General features: G+C 46.4%; 3 protein-coding genes across 6 annotated transcripts in view; all 3 read right to left on the bottom strand.

The window, feature by feature from the left end:
* Positions 1-13,004, bottom strand: part of LOC127060650 (scale keratin-like) — a 68,075-nt gene that overhangs the window by 29,564 nt on the left and 25,507 nt on the right.
* On the bottom strand, positions 2,003-3,425 carry LOC103823990 (feather keratin 4). Its single transcript, XM_009099190.4, has 2 exons — positions 3,267-3,425; positions 2,003-2,823 (listed from the first exon to the last, which is right to left on the bottom strand). The coding sequence occupies exon 2, from the start codon at positions 2,801-2,803 to the stop codon at positions 2,444-2,446; it is 360 nt and encodes a 119-aa protein (XP_009097438.4). The 5' UTR covers positions 2,804-2,823; positions 3,267-3,425; the 3' UTR covers positions 2,003-2,443.
* On the bottom strand, positions 8,478-10,489 carry LOC108963506 (feather keratin 4-like). Of its 4 annotated transcripts, XM_050984635.1 has the most exons (3): positions 10,400-10,444; positions 9,596-9,664; positions 8,478-9,239 (listed from the first exon to the last, which is right to left on the bottom strand). In XM_050984635.1, exon 3 carries the CDS (start codon positions 9,222-9,224, stop codon positions 8,865-8,867), a length of 360 nt encoding a protein of 119 aa, XP_050840592.1. In that variant the 5' UTR covers positions 9,225-9,239; positions 9,596-9,664; positions 10,400-10,444; the 3' UTR covers positions 8,478-8,864. The 4 variants fall into 4 exon arrangements, with proteins under 4 accessions (XP_050840592.1, XP_050840591.1, XP_050840593.1 ...); XM_050984634.1 differs by lacking the exon at positions 9,596-9,664 and having other exon boundaries at positions 10,400-10,489; XM_050984636.1 differs by lacking the exon at positions 9,596-9,664 and having other exon boundaries at positions 8,478-9,258; positions 10,400-10,475.

Here is a 13,004-nt window from a genome sequence, read left to right as displayed (position 1 = left end):
TCATGGGAAGATTACAAGGAGCAGCCATCTGAAATCTCCTGGGCACTTATCACGGCTGGAATTGCACACTCAGGACTCCAATTAAAACCCGCTGCCACACCAGGGGCTGCTCCCAGGTGTGTGCCCAAAATGCCAGAAGTCCTAAACAAATGGGATTTTGACTCATCGCCACTTTGGGAGGTGGAGTTGGCGCGATGGAGTCGGGAATATTTAATGGATGCAAAGCAGGGAGATGAAAGCGGCCTCGCGGGTCGTGGGTTTCATCCGCGGCCAGGATAAACCGTCAGGAACATAAACAGTAAACAAACCAATTTCCCTGCTGGGAACCCGGCCAAATGCAAAGCAAACCCACAGCTCCTGTGGGGACTGGATAATAAAAGGTGCAGGAATGTCTGGGATCCTCCAGGAAGCCCCAGAAAGCCATAAAAACTCTGGATTGCCTTCCTGCCTCTTCCCTTCTCCCCGTAAACCCAGGAGATGCTGCAGCTCTGGCCTCAGCTTTGCAGAATTTGGAAATTCAAAAAACCTTTGAAAGGGATTTTTGCTGACAACAAATATTTCTGCAAAAACACCTGGTGGTGTTTTTGGGTTTTTTGGGACCAAGTTGTTGCAGGTGTTCAGGAGAAGTCCTTCCCTGTGGAAAATATTCTAACACCATATTCCCACTCGTTTTCTGCAGCAGTGAATAAATCACTTTCTAAACGACTGCAAACCCACCCAGATTTCCCTTTTTTTTCTCAGAATTGTCTTTACTTGTTGCCACACCAAGTTTTAACCCAAAAAGGCCGTTTGGGACAGGAATGAAAGGGGGAACTGGTGCTTGAGGGTCGTCTTTTGTTCTAATGTGATTTTTGAATGTTTGGAGGAAACACCCCAACTTTGAGAGGAGTTTTTTTGCAATCTGGGAAGGGATTTGGTTCAGTTAATGAGAAGGGAGTTGCAAGGGTAAGGAAATTAATTTTGTTATGAGAAATATCCACCTGAACCTGTCCAAGGCACCTTCTCAGCAGTGCCTCAGTCACAGCCCTTTGGAGCCATTGGACTTTCTGGAATTCATCACCTTTGATCAGGGAATAGCTTCAGTTGAGATGGCAAAAAATATTAAATTAAACATTTAATTCAGACCAAGCTCCTCCTGTAATAGAACATCAAACTGCCAGCTTTCCACTGTCTTCTGGTGTTTATTAAAAAAACCCCTCCTCCTTAAAATTATTAATTCTTTCATTTACCTCCTTTAATTTCATTCCACTAATTACTGCAGTCGGCAGAACTTCATCAACATCTTTAATTACAGTTCAGCCTCATTCTGGACAGGCAGACAAAGACTCCAAGCGAGACTTTTCAGAGATATCAGGAGTTTGACTGGCTGACAGGAGGTTGAGTCATCTGGAGCCCTCAGGGGAAGTTTTCCAAACCTTCTTCCTTTAGGGTGTCTAAACCTCACCTTCATCCCAATCCAGGAGGAGCAAAGCCACACCTGATAAAGCTCAGCTCTTCTTAAAACACCCTAAGAGAGGGTTGGAACTAAAAATTCTTTGAATCTTAGTCCTTTAATCCCTTTGTCCCAGACTTGCTTCCCAACCCAGCACATTCCAAAGGGAGAAACACTCCCCATCCTTCTGTGCCTCCCCTCCCAGACTCACCAGGGGCTGAGCTCAGCTGCCAGGAGATGCTGTGCCCCAAAAAAGGATGCCCCAACTGATGCTTCTCTCCCTCCACATTTCCCTGAGGAATCTCAGCTGAGCTCCCTTCTTTTAAAAGGCTTTTCCCCAAGTATCACATCTTGAAAAATTCCCTGGTTATGTCCCAGCAGGGGTCACCCATTTCAGGGTCCCTTTTGCCTTTAATAAGAGGTCTCAGGATTGGTTTTAAAAGTTTTCCACCACCAGAATCTGACTCGTTCTCCTTTGAAATTATCTCTGTGATGTTTTCTGGAAGTGGGGACTTCCAAAGGCACTGGAAAAGGGGCTGGGAGAGCAAAGAAGGCCAGGCAGACTCGGAGGGTGATGCAGCATGAATTTAATGGGTTGAGGAAGGGGAGGAAGCAACGAAAAAGTCAGGAATACATTTCCATGGTTCAGTAAGGACAGAACCCACTCAGACACACTCAGCGAGTGGAAATCTTCCTTCTTCATCGATGAACGACCTGCACTAATCCAGCCATGCACAACAATTGCCAACAATTAATATTTTGCCTATTATGAAATACAAAAAAAACCCAAAACACAACAAAAAAAGCAGGACAAGACATTTGATCAGAAATACGAAGTAAAGCACAACAAAAGACAAGCAAAGGCCTGGTTTGGGGAGATGCCAAACTCCCACAGCTCCTTTAACTCCAGGCTGGGGGCATCTCATGTGGCATCCAAAAACCGTGGCCGTGAGCTCAGTCCTGCTCCAGGGACGGGTTGGGATTCAGCATTCCTGGTCTTCTCCTCCCTCCTTAGCAGGGCCCGTAGAAGCCGCTGCGGGAGGCGTTGTAGCGCCGGTAGGGCCGGCTGTAGCCACTGCCCAGCCCGGGGTAGCCAAAGCCCCCAAAGCCCCCAAAGCCCAAGGAGCTGCCCGAGTTGATGGGGACTCCCCCGGCGCTCAGAGCGCTCCCGACGGCCGCGGACGCCGAGGATCCCACGGTGGTGTTCTGGGGGAAGGAGCTGAGGATGGGCCCGGGCAGGGTGACCACCACGGGGGACGGCTGGATGACCACGGTGGAGTCCTGGCACTGCCGCACGCAGGGCTCGTTGCAGCTGTTGGCCAGCGGGGTGGGGCCGCAGGACGTGGGGGCACAGAGGTCGTAGCAGGACATGGCTGTGGCCGGAGCGAATTCTGGAATACAGGAGCTGAGTTACACCCACATTTATCAGCAGCTTTCCAAGGGTCCATTCCAGGTTGGGAATTGAGAGGAAAATTGGATTTTTAGTGTGGTTTGTGTTCTGGCCTTAGGTGAATTCTCTGCTTGGGCTGTGGTGGGATGCAGTCAAGTGACTGAACAGGCCTGAGAATTCACTGCTGATATTAAAGTGCAGCTGCAGAACCTTAAAACTGCCTTGGATCCCAAAACTGAATAAATAACCCCTTTAATAAATAACCCATTTAGCTATTTGGCTAATTAATGATTTTTATAACTTGCCACCAACGCAAAACTCCCTCTCTGGTATAAAATCCCTTCCTCCCTCTGAGAAGAAACTGCGGCAACAGGAGTGAGGGAAAAGCTACAAAATCAAGGCAAAAGTTGTCTGTAGAAAGAGAATAAATAGGTTCAAACTCACCTTACTCTTGAAGGCAAAGGAGGGAAGAGAAGTGGCTGGGAGAGCCTGGAGTCGCTCAGGTTTTTATACCGAGTTTTGAGTTGCCCAACGACTTGGGCCACTCTTTGTGCAAGAAGTGATTTATGGGCCACGACTGATTACAGGGTTTTTTGCCTCAGTATTTGTGTTTTTTACTGCTTCACTTCCTTATCTTGTGGTTTGTCTATCTGACCACAGGGTGCTTTCATCTTAAAATATTCCGGGCCGGGTTCATTCCTGGGAACACTGCAGGGATTAATTCAGCGGGATTTATTCAGCCTTCAAACCCCTTTGGGATCTGCTGGGTGTCATTAAAGGAGATTAGGCCTCATTTGCATAATGCAGCGCCCTCTTCTGCAAGGTAAATCCTGGGGGAATTCGCCATGAGTGTTTCCAGCTGCTTTCCACAGGTTCCCTGAGGTTGGAGAAGACCTCCAGGACCATCAAGTCCAAGGTGTTCCCAAACCCAGCCTGGTCACCCACCCAAGGTCCGCTCACTCCTTGGACACCTCGGGGGTGAAGAGGCTCTTTGGAAAAGGAGAAAGGAATTTTTCCATGGAAGAGGCTGCCCAGGGAGGTTCGGAGTCCCCATCCCTGGAGGTGTCCCAGGAACGAGGGGACATTAAGGGATCAGTCATAGGCTGGGATTGGTGATCCCCAAACTCTTTTCCATCTCCAAATCCATGAGCAGCCCTGGATGCAGGGATTAACCCCGAGGTTCTCGCTCTGCTGGCACATCCGAGACATGCAAATCACATTTAAATTAGGGCTGTCTCTGTGGGGATCCCCTGGGAACAGAAACTCGTTTAGCTTGGGCAGAGCTTCCTGAGGACTTCAAAGTTTATCAGCAGCTTTATTGGAGTGCCACCATGCAAATGTCCCATCCTGGGCACATTTCAGATCCCTGACCTAGATCTGAATTCGTGTATTTTATTTAATAAGATGTTACGAAGATTTGGGGGTGCAGGGCAGTAATTGGGCTGTGACATTGATGCCATTGTTTCCATCTGCAGGAATTACAGCTGCTTGATTTTAAATCAAAAAGGAAAAGTTCAAGGCTCGGCTCGAGCCATCTTGTATTTCAGGAGGATTCTTAAAAAAAAATTCCTTGGCTGTTTTTAGCTGTGCATTCCTCACTATTTCCCATATTTTAAGGAATTAGCAGCTATTTTAAAAAGTATTTCCTATTGCTCCTAATATTTCCAGGAGTTAGTTGAGGAATTAACTTGCATAACACCATCTACAGTTTTTTTCATATTTTAAAAAATTTTCTTCATTATTTTTATTCCTCCTTCATCCGAGATTTGCTTGGAAAACACAAAGCATGTTTCAATTTCAGCTGTGAATTTAAAAACAGATCTGGCAACATTTCAAATCTGTTGGAGACTTCCTTGTCAGCAATTACAATAAATATTGTTCCAACTAAAGCCTTTATTTTATTGTACTCTCAGAATGACTTAATGGCCTGATTTTGAGATGAATTAAAGTGAGCAAATTAAGAGCTCACAGATTTTTGTCATCAAGGACAGACCTAAATATTCAGATTATAATTAAGACTTTTTTGCATAATGTGAGAACATCCTCCTGAGACACCTGTGAGTGACTGAACGTCTGAAAAAAGAGATCTTTAATCAAAATGGAACTGGGAGGTTGCTCACAGTCATCCCTGGGTAAAGTCTCCGGGCACAGAGGTGACCCCAAAATCCACGGAGAAGCAGAGGGAATTTCCCTGGCAAGAGTGGCATCTGCAATTCATTTTGAATTGTAATTAATTAGCTCGTTATGAAGAATTAGTTCCTCAAAGGCTTGCAGCCTCTATAAAATTCTTGCAGCTCCTGAGTTCCCTCCTGTGCTGAGTTTTGCTTTTCTCTCAGTAATTCCAGACTGAGCTGGTGAGGACTTTATGGAGCCATTTGAGGTTCCCACCATAATCCAGGCCAGTTCCAGAACTGGAAACAATTCCAGAGCTGGACACAATTCTAGAGCTGGACACCATCCCAGAGCTGGACATGATTCCAGAACTGGACACAGTTCCAGCATTGGACACGATTCTAGAGCTGGACACAGTTCCAGAATTGGACACGATTCTAGAGCTGGACACAGTTCCAGAATTGGACACGATTCCAGAACTGGACACAGTTCCAGAATTGGACACGATTCTAGAGCTGGACACAGTTCCAGAATTGGACACGATTCTAGAGCTGGACACAGTTCCAGAATTGGACACGATTCCGGATCTGGACACAGTTCCAGCATTGGACACGATTCCAGAACTGGAAACAATTCTAGAGCTGGACACAATTCTAGAGCTGGACACCATCCCAGAGCTGGACACGATTCTAGAGCTGGACACAGTTCCAGAATTGGACACGATTCTGGATCTGGACATGATTCCAGAGATGGGCACGTTTCTAGAACTGGACACAATTCCAGAATCAGCCATGATTCCAGAACTGGACATGATTCTAGAGCTGGACACGATTCCAGAGCTGGACAGAATTCCTGGTGGAATCTCCCCAGAGAAGAGCAGAGGGGCAGAATCCCCTCCCTGGATTCTTGGGGTTGCCCTGACCTGGGTTTGGGACTTTGCCCCTGGGCTTGGCCCAGTCCCACCTCTCCAGCCTGTCCAGCTCCCCCTGGATTGGGAATTGTTTGAACCCAAAGGTGTTCCTGTGGTTTGAGGTGTTTAATTCAGCCCCTCTGGCCACGTCTGCCTGGAATTTGGGGTTTTGCAGCCACCCCCCCATTCCTGGCTGGAATTTGCTGCCTGGCCCAGGCAGATGAAGCTGTGGATGTGTGATCTGAGATGGTTTTTGGGGTGGGCAGAGACTGGGACCTCACCCCTGCTTGAAGAACCCCCCTGAAGGCACAGGGAGATGTGAAATCCTCCATTTTCACACCCAACTGGAGCTCATTTCCTTGTTAATTTTATTCAGATCCTGTCACGAACAACTTTAAAATCACTCAGGTTTGGGGTTTGCTTTGGCATCTTACTCTGGGCTAATAAACTTACACAATTTCTGTTTTGATCTCTGGTTTTATCCAAAAAATTAATGTCACTCCCTCCTGGAGGGATCTGCGGAGAATTCCTGCAGGGAATTGGGGTAGTGTGGAATTCCCAGCTGGAATTCTGCTGGGAACAGCAGAAAACAGCTCCAGAAATTAATTCACACTCCAGGGGAGAAATTATTTACTCACCAGAACCTCTGCAAAACAACACACCCGGAATGGGAGGGTTTTGTTTGTTTTTCAGACCTGTTTTTCACGAGCTTTCAAATGCAGAGTTTAATTACGTTTCAAATTGGATGAGTGCAATTAGCGCTGCCCTGGGTGCCAGCTCCACCTTCCTCACAGAGCAACGTTTGGTGCCACCCAGGCTGGTGAATTTGGGATTCTGATCCATGCCCTGGGAGCCGGGATTTGCCAGGATTAATCGCGATAAACCCCATGCACAAAGAGTTTCTTTTCCATCTAAACCCCTTTTCTGTCTTTCTGGACCCATCCCCTCTTGTCCTGGCACTCCCTGCCCTTGCCCAAAGTCCCTCTCCAAGCCACAGCCAATCCAAACACCCACAATCCTGCATTTCTTTACCCAAATATAAATTTTAATATAATTTCCATGCCCGAGTCACCCCCATCCCCGCCCGAAATCCCGGGAAGTTGCCAGGATGTGCAGCAATTTTCACAACAAATTAAAAGTGAAGTTGGATGTTGGAGATTAATTCAAATTTTGGAGGTTAGAGGCTGTCGGGTGTCAGGAGAAGCTGCACCCAACTCTTCATCCCATTTATCACAGCTCGATTTGTCCCTGCTGGAAATTCCTGCATGGAAAGGATGCAAAAAACCGGGATGGGGAGCACTCAGCAAAAGATAGGAATTAACTCCAAATGGAGAGACTTTAGTCCTAAAAGTTGAAGTACAAAGACTGGGCTCAGACTTCAGAGGAATAAAGGACTTCAAAGTTGCCAACACTTCTCGCTAATGGCTCAAATATGCAAAGTTTTGGCTCCCCGAGGTTGAGCGGAGATCTCGCATCCCCCAGGTAAAAACTTCAATCGAAGTCCATGAGTCAAGAGAACTCAAAGGACTTCACCTAATTCGAGGTAAACACCTTCAAAAACTTTAATTATTTTATTAAACTTTTCTATCATTTATATTAAAAAAAAAAAAACTTAAGCCAAATCTTCATCTCCTTAAAATCTTTTAACTCCTCCAATTTTCTCCACATGAAGATTCTCTTCTTTTTTAGAGTCTGTTCTACAAAAAGGTTTTTCTACGAAAGGAGAAAAGGAGAGTCTTTCTCCTCCTTCTCCTCAAACTCTCCACAACCCAACAGCCCATAATATTTTCCAGTATGTTACAAGATCCATTCCTTCTAGTAGAGATCCTCCCAAGGAAAATTCGCTTCCTTTTCATCAATAAAACTGAGATAACCCAGGAACGCTTCTTCCTCCCCATCCTCCCCTCCGGGCACAGAAACTTCTGCTCTTGGAGGGGAGATCCCGTTTTGGGAACGGCCTCATTAACAACCTGGCAGGGATTCCAGCTCCCTAATTAACCCCCGGAGTTCATCCAAGAGGTTGGGAGCCCTTGGATGGGGAACCAGGACACACCAACCCCGGCTCGTGGAGTTTGGCACTCCCCACACTCAATTAACGCCTTTGGAGCTCCCGGGACAGGTGAGGCACCAAAGAGTTGACAAATTACTGAGTGAATGGAAATTTGTAGCGTTGTGTTGGCTCCGGAGCCCTGGGTGTGATGGAACAAAGGGTTGAAATGAACGCCGGGTCCCTGAGATGAAAGAAGATTTGAGGGATTCATGTGCCAGGATGGAACATAAACCATGAGCAGTTTAACTCCTGGGGACAGCACAACCTGCTGCAGACATTGTTTGTATAACTAGTTTATTGGAATGCCCCAAACCGTCCTAACAAGAGAATTTCTTCCCTTTTTTTCCCTCAAAATGGACTGGTTTAGTGCCTTCGGTGGCTGTTGTAAATCTAAATCAGATCCTGGAGGTGCTAGGAGTTCTCCACACTCCAGGCTGAACATTCCCCACATTCCCAACATTCCCAATGCCCCCAGACTATTGATGATCTACTCAGTGATAAATTTCACCTTAAAAAATGAAACTGAGAAGGTTTCAAATAAGAACAGGAGGGAAGGGAAAAAACCAGCAGAAGACTGAGGAGATTATGATAAAAGCATCATTTTATTAATCCCCATGAGAGGATTAAAACCCTGCAAAGCACCGAGGGTAGGTGTGGGGAGAAAGGCTCAGCTCAGGGGGACGTGCTCCCAAGGCAGAACTCTTCTTCCAGCACACCCTGAGAACCACGTCCCACCTACTTCCTAAACTGAAAACTTTACACCGGGTAGTACCAAATACACCGAGAAACAGAGCTACAAACAGGACCAGAAACACCCAGGAGTAAAACAGGAGCAGTGGCCTCATTTCAGGGCCTGATGGACTCCGTTCAGGTGGAGCTGTGGGGATCTGACCCTGCTTTGGGCACCGTGAGCTCAGTCCTGCTCCAGGGACGGGTTGGGATTCAGCATTCCTGGTCTTCTCCTCCCTCCTTAGCAGGGCCCGTAGAAGCCGCTGCGGGAGGCGTTGTAGCGCCGGTAGGGCCGGCTGTAGCCACTGCCCAGCCCGGGGTAGCCAAAGCCCCCAAAGCCCCCAAAGCCCAAGGAGCTGCCCGAGTTGATGGGAACACCCTCGGCGCTCAGAGCGCTCCCGATGGCCGCAGACGCCGAGGATCCCACGGTGGTGTTCTGGGGGAAGGAGCTGAGGATGGGTCCGGGCAGGGTGACCACCACGGGGGACGGCTGGATGACCACGGTGGAGTCCTGGCACTGCCGCACGCAGGGCTCGTTGCAGCTGTTGGCCAGCGGGGTGGGGCCGCAGGACGTGGGAGGACATCGATCGTAGCAGGACATGGCTCGGGATGAGGTCTGGAATACAGGAGCACACCTGAGGGCAAGGCAGGAGCTGTGTCACACCTGCATTTACTCAGCTCAGTTCATTTACTCAGCTCAGTTATCGGGACAGCGACTTTCCAAGGAGCCTTTTAGGAACTGAGCCAGGAGCTGAGGAGGAAACCAAACTCTTAAATAAAGAGAGACAGAGGCTGAAATGTCCTCTGGGCTGTCACTGATCCGGACAAGAACCGGCAGCAGAACAAAAGAAACAAACCTGTGTCTTTAATTTAATTGTAGGATTTTGATTGCACGTCTGGAGAGACCCAGCTCTGCCCACCCAGAGCGTTGGGGGAGCAGCAATTAGGAGTGAAACCCAACCACAAATGTACCTGTGGAGAGAGGTCCACGGGCAGCTGGAAAAATGAAAGGGAGGATTCGTTTCAAGGCTCCAGCTTTGCCTACAAAGAGGTACAAATTTCAATGACAAATTTCAACCTCATTAAGCAGCCTTGAAGAAGAGGTCTTTGGAATTTTTCCCAGGCAACTCATCCATGCATGTGAGGAAAAGCAGGAATTCCATGGTTTCTATCTGCGCCACAGCAATAAAACCAAAATTCTCTGATTTCTGGGTGCTCAGCTCTGCTCTGGTTTTTCCCCTTCTTTCCCTTCCACCCCACAATCCCTGATCCCACTTCCCAACATTCCAGGAAATGTCTTTGCACTCTGGAATGAAATTTCCACACTTGGCGACCCAGCTGACATTCCAGGATGGAAAAGACCCTCCAAGATATAAAATGCTGCTGAAATATAACTGAGCTCCCAGATTTCCTATTTTAATAAAGAGTTGGAGTTTAAAAGGACCTTTAAGAACCCAGAGTTCCAACCCCTTGCAGAGGTAGTCCACCCATGTATTTTGTTAATCTTTATTAGTTCTAATATTTTCTATGTCATTTAACATGTCTGAAATCTCGCATTTGAATAAATTTCAATCACCAGTTCAAGGATCTCTATAGCCAAGTCAGGACTCCAGAAATTCCATGAGTCCAACAGCAAACCCCAAATTTTTAAATACTAAAAGTCTCCCCCCCCCAAAAAAAAAATCCAGCAAGCAGCAAAACACTGTGAGGAAAAAAACAGATTATTAAAAGGCAAGAACTCAGCAAACAGAGACAGAGAAGTGGATTTGAACTAACCTTGCTCACAAAAGAGGAAAGAGAAGTGGTAGGAAGGAGTTGGGCTGAGTTGGTTTTTATAGCTCAGCCCTGATGGCCTGGGGACCACAGACAGCCTTTGTACCTGGAATTAATTCCCAACGAGTATGTCCTGAATGTCAAATGTTCCACCTGATTAAATGTTCTTTTCCTCACTGCTTATTTACTTTGTTTTTATTTCCTCCTTATCTTCTGACAGACAGATTCCGTCCCGCAGGTTTCTCTCATCTCGGGAATTAGGGACCAAATTTATTCCAGGGCCACCTCTCAGTCACAACAAAATCCAGACTCCGGCGTATGTTTGACTTTAGTCATAAAGAAAAATACTGAGAATGTCTACAATACATAATTCATCATTCCAGGGTGTTCTTTTATTAAGGGTATGAGTGTAAATCCTTAATAAATTCCTGTCTCCAGCGATGCTCGCCAGGCTCTGCCTCCAGCCGGGCGTCGGAACAATCTCAGTTCTGGGTTTGGGCAAGGCCCTGCCTCAAGAGCACATCCAGCCCTGAAATCCCACAGAACCCAGGCAGGGAATTGTGGAATTCAGAGACAAATTGCCACTTTATCACATTGAATTCAGGTGGTTTTATGGCATTCAATCTGGGTAACGCAGTTTGAGGCTCAGCTGGAAGAACAAAGGGGCATTTAATCCTCATTTATCAGTTTTTTCACAAAAGGGGACCTCGAAACCCCTCGTGTTCCACCTCAGATCACAAAAAAAAAAACCAGTCAGAATGATGGGATCATGGAATGGTTTGGGTGGGAAGGGAACTCAGAGCTCATCCTGTGCTAATCCATGCGCAGGGACAACTCCCATGATCCCAGGTTGCTCCAAGCCTCGTCCAACCTGTCCTGGGACACTTCCAGAGGTGGGGAATCCATGGAACCACCTGTGCCAGGGGCTCACCACCCCCACAGGGAAGAATTCCTTCCCAAACCCAACTAAATTTCTCCTCTTTCAGTTTTATCCCTTTCCCCCCTTGTCCTGTCACTCCTGGCCCTTTGGAAATTCGCTCCTCATATTTCTTATTGGCTCCTTCAGGTCCTGGAAGGCCACAATGAGGTCACCCCAAAGCTTCTCCAAGCTTGGAAAGGTCCTCAGAGTTTTTTTTTTGGAGATGTGAACATTTTAATTGACAATTGTTTCTAAGTGGGTCAGACTGGGAATGGCACACAAAGAGTTTTGGCTCCTCGTGGATTTGATCTTGGATCCCAAGGCGGCCACAAGTGAACAAATTGCTGAGGAGCTGGAAAAAAAATTGTCTTTATTAGACTGTGCTTGAAGTAATTTCACGTTGACATTATTAAAGTCAGTCTAAAAGTACCAGAAATTAAAAGTAACCATAAATTGGGAAGATGAAAGAATTTTTTAATGAGTGGATGATGCTTCTCACGCAATGCCAGCCCGAACCTTGACTGGGAAACAAAAGCAGGGCAATTCCTTTATCAGGAAAAGGTTCCACTTGCAAAAATATGTGTGGGAACTAATTAATGCAAAAAAAACCCCAAAAAGATGCTTCAAAAACCTCATAAAGTCAAAAATATCTAGAGAGTTATCACAGCCATTTTTCCACCTGAGCATCCAAGGGGGACACGGCTTCCAAACCACGTTCACATTCTTCAGAAATTCTCTCTCCAGTGATTTCAGTCATTGCAGGTGATGGATCAGACCCTTCAAGGTACAAAATTCTGCTTGAAATTAAACCGAGCATCTCCATTTAATAAAAACTTCAACATCCTGCACAACCCCCCTGCCGTGCTGGGCTGGGAATGTTCTGGAACATGGCTTTTTTTCCTTTTTTTCCCCTTTAGGCCAGCAAGGGGAATTTTTAGGGTTTATTTCCCCTTACACAGACTCTGCACTCTCCCAAATTCCCCTTCTCCACCCCTCGTGCACCGTGTCCATTTGCATTGCGGTATTAAGAGATAAAATAGATTAAAGAGATCAAATAGATTAAATAATCAATTAAATAATAGATTAAATAATCGATTAAATAATAGATTAAATAATAGATTAAATAATAGATTAAATAATATATTAAATAGATTAAATGGTCTGTTGGTGGTAGATACAGAATGCATTTTCAGATCACTAACATATGTTTCAATAAAAACAGATTTAAATTGAATTTTAAGCCCCATACTTTTTCATGGGTGCTGCCTCAATTTGACACCATAATAAAATCGTGATAGCACAGAAACCTTACATGTGACATTTTTATCAGCAAGTTCTGTACCTGGGGTGTCACTTAAGTTGACCACGAGGATTTGTTTTTATGTTTAAAAAAAACTAGAAAAAATAATCTGATCATAAACGCGACTGCGGCGGATCTGCCGCGTGGAACGCCGCCGCCCTTGGGCTCCTCGCGGGTCCCAGGGAACAACTCATCCCACCAGCCCCTCCAATCATTTGTTTGGAAAATTTGCCCATGGAAAGCTCTTTTCCAGCCCAGGCTCCTCTCAGTCTGGGACATTTTCATTCCCCAGCTTTCATTTTTTTGGCGTTGCTGCCTCGAGCCGCAGGCGGAAAGGGGCCCCAGCAAAGTTCCTCTGCTCCCCGTGACCAGGGAATGGCTGGAGCAGT

Source organism: Serinus canaria, chromosome 25, assembly GCF_022539315.1.
Source record: "Serinus canaria isolate serCan28SL12 chromosome 25, serCan2020, whole genome shotgun sequence".
Lineage (NCBI taxonomy): Eukaryota > Metazoa > Chordata > Aves > Passeriformes > Fringillidae > Serinus > Serinus canaria.
This window is presented reverse-complemented; position numbering and strand designations above follow the sequence as displayed.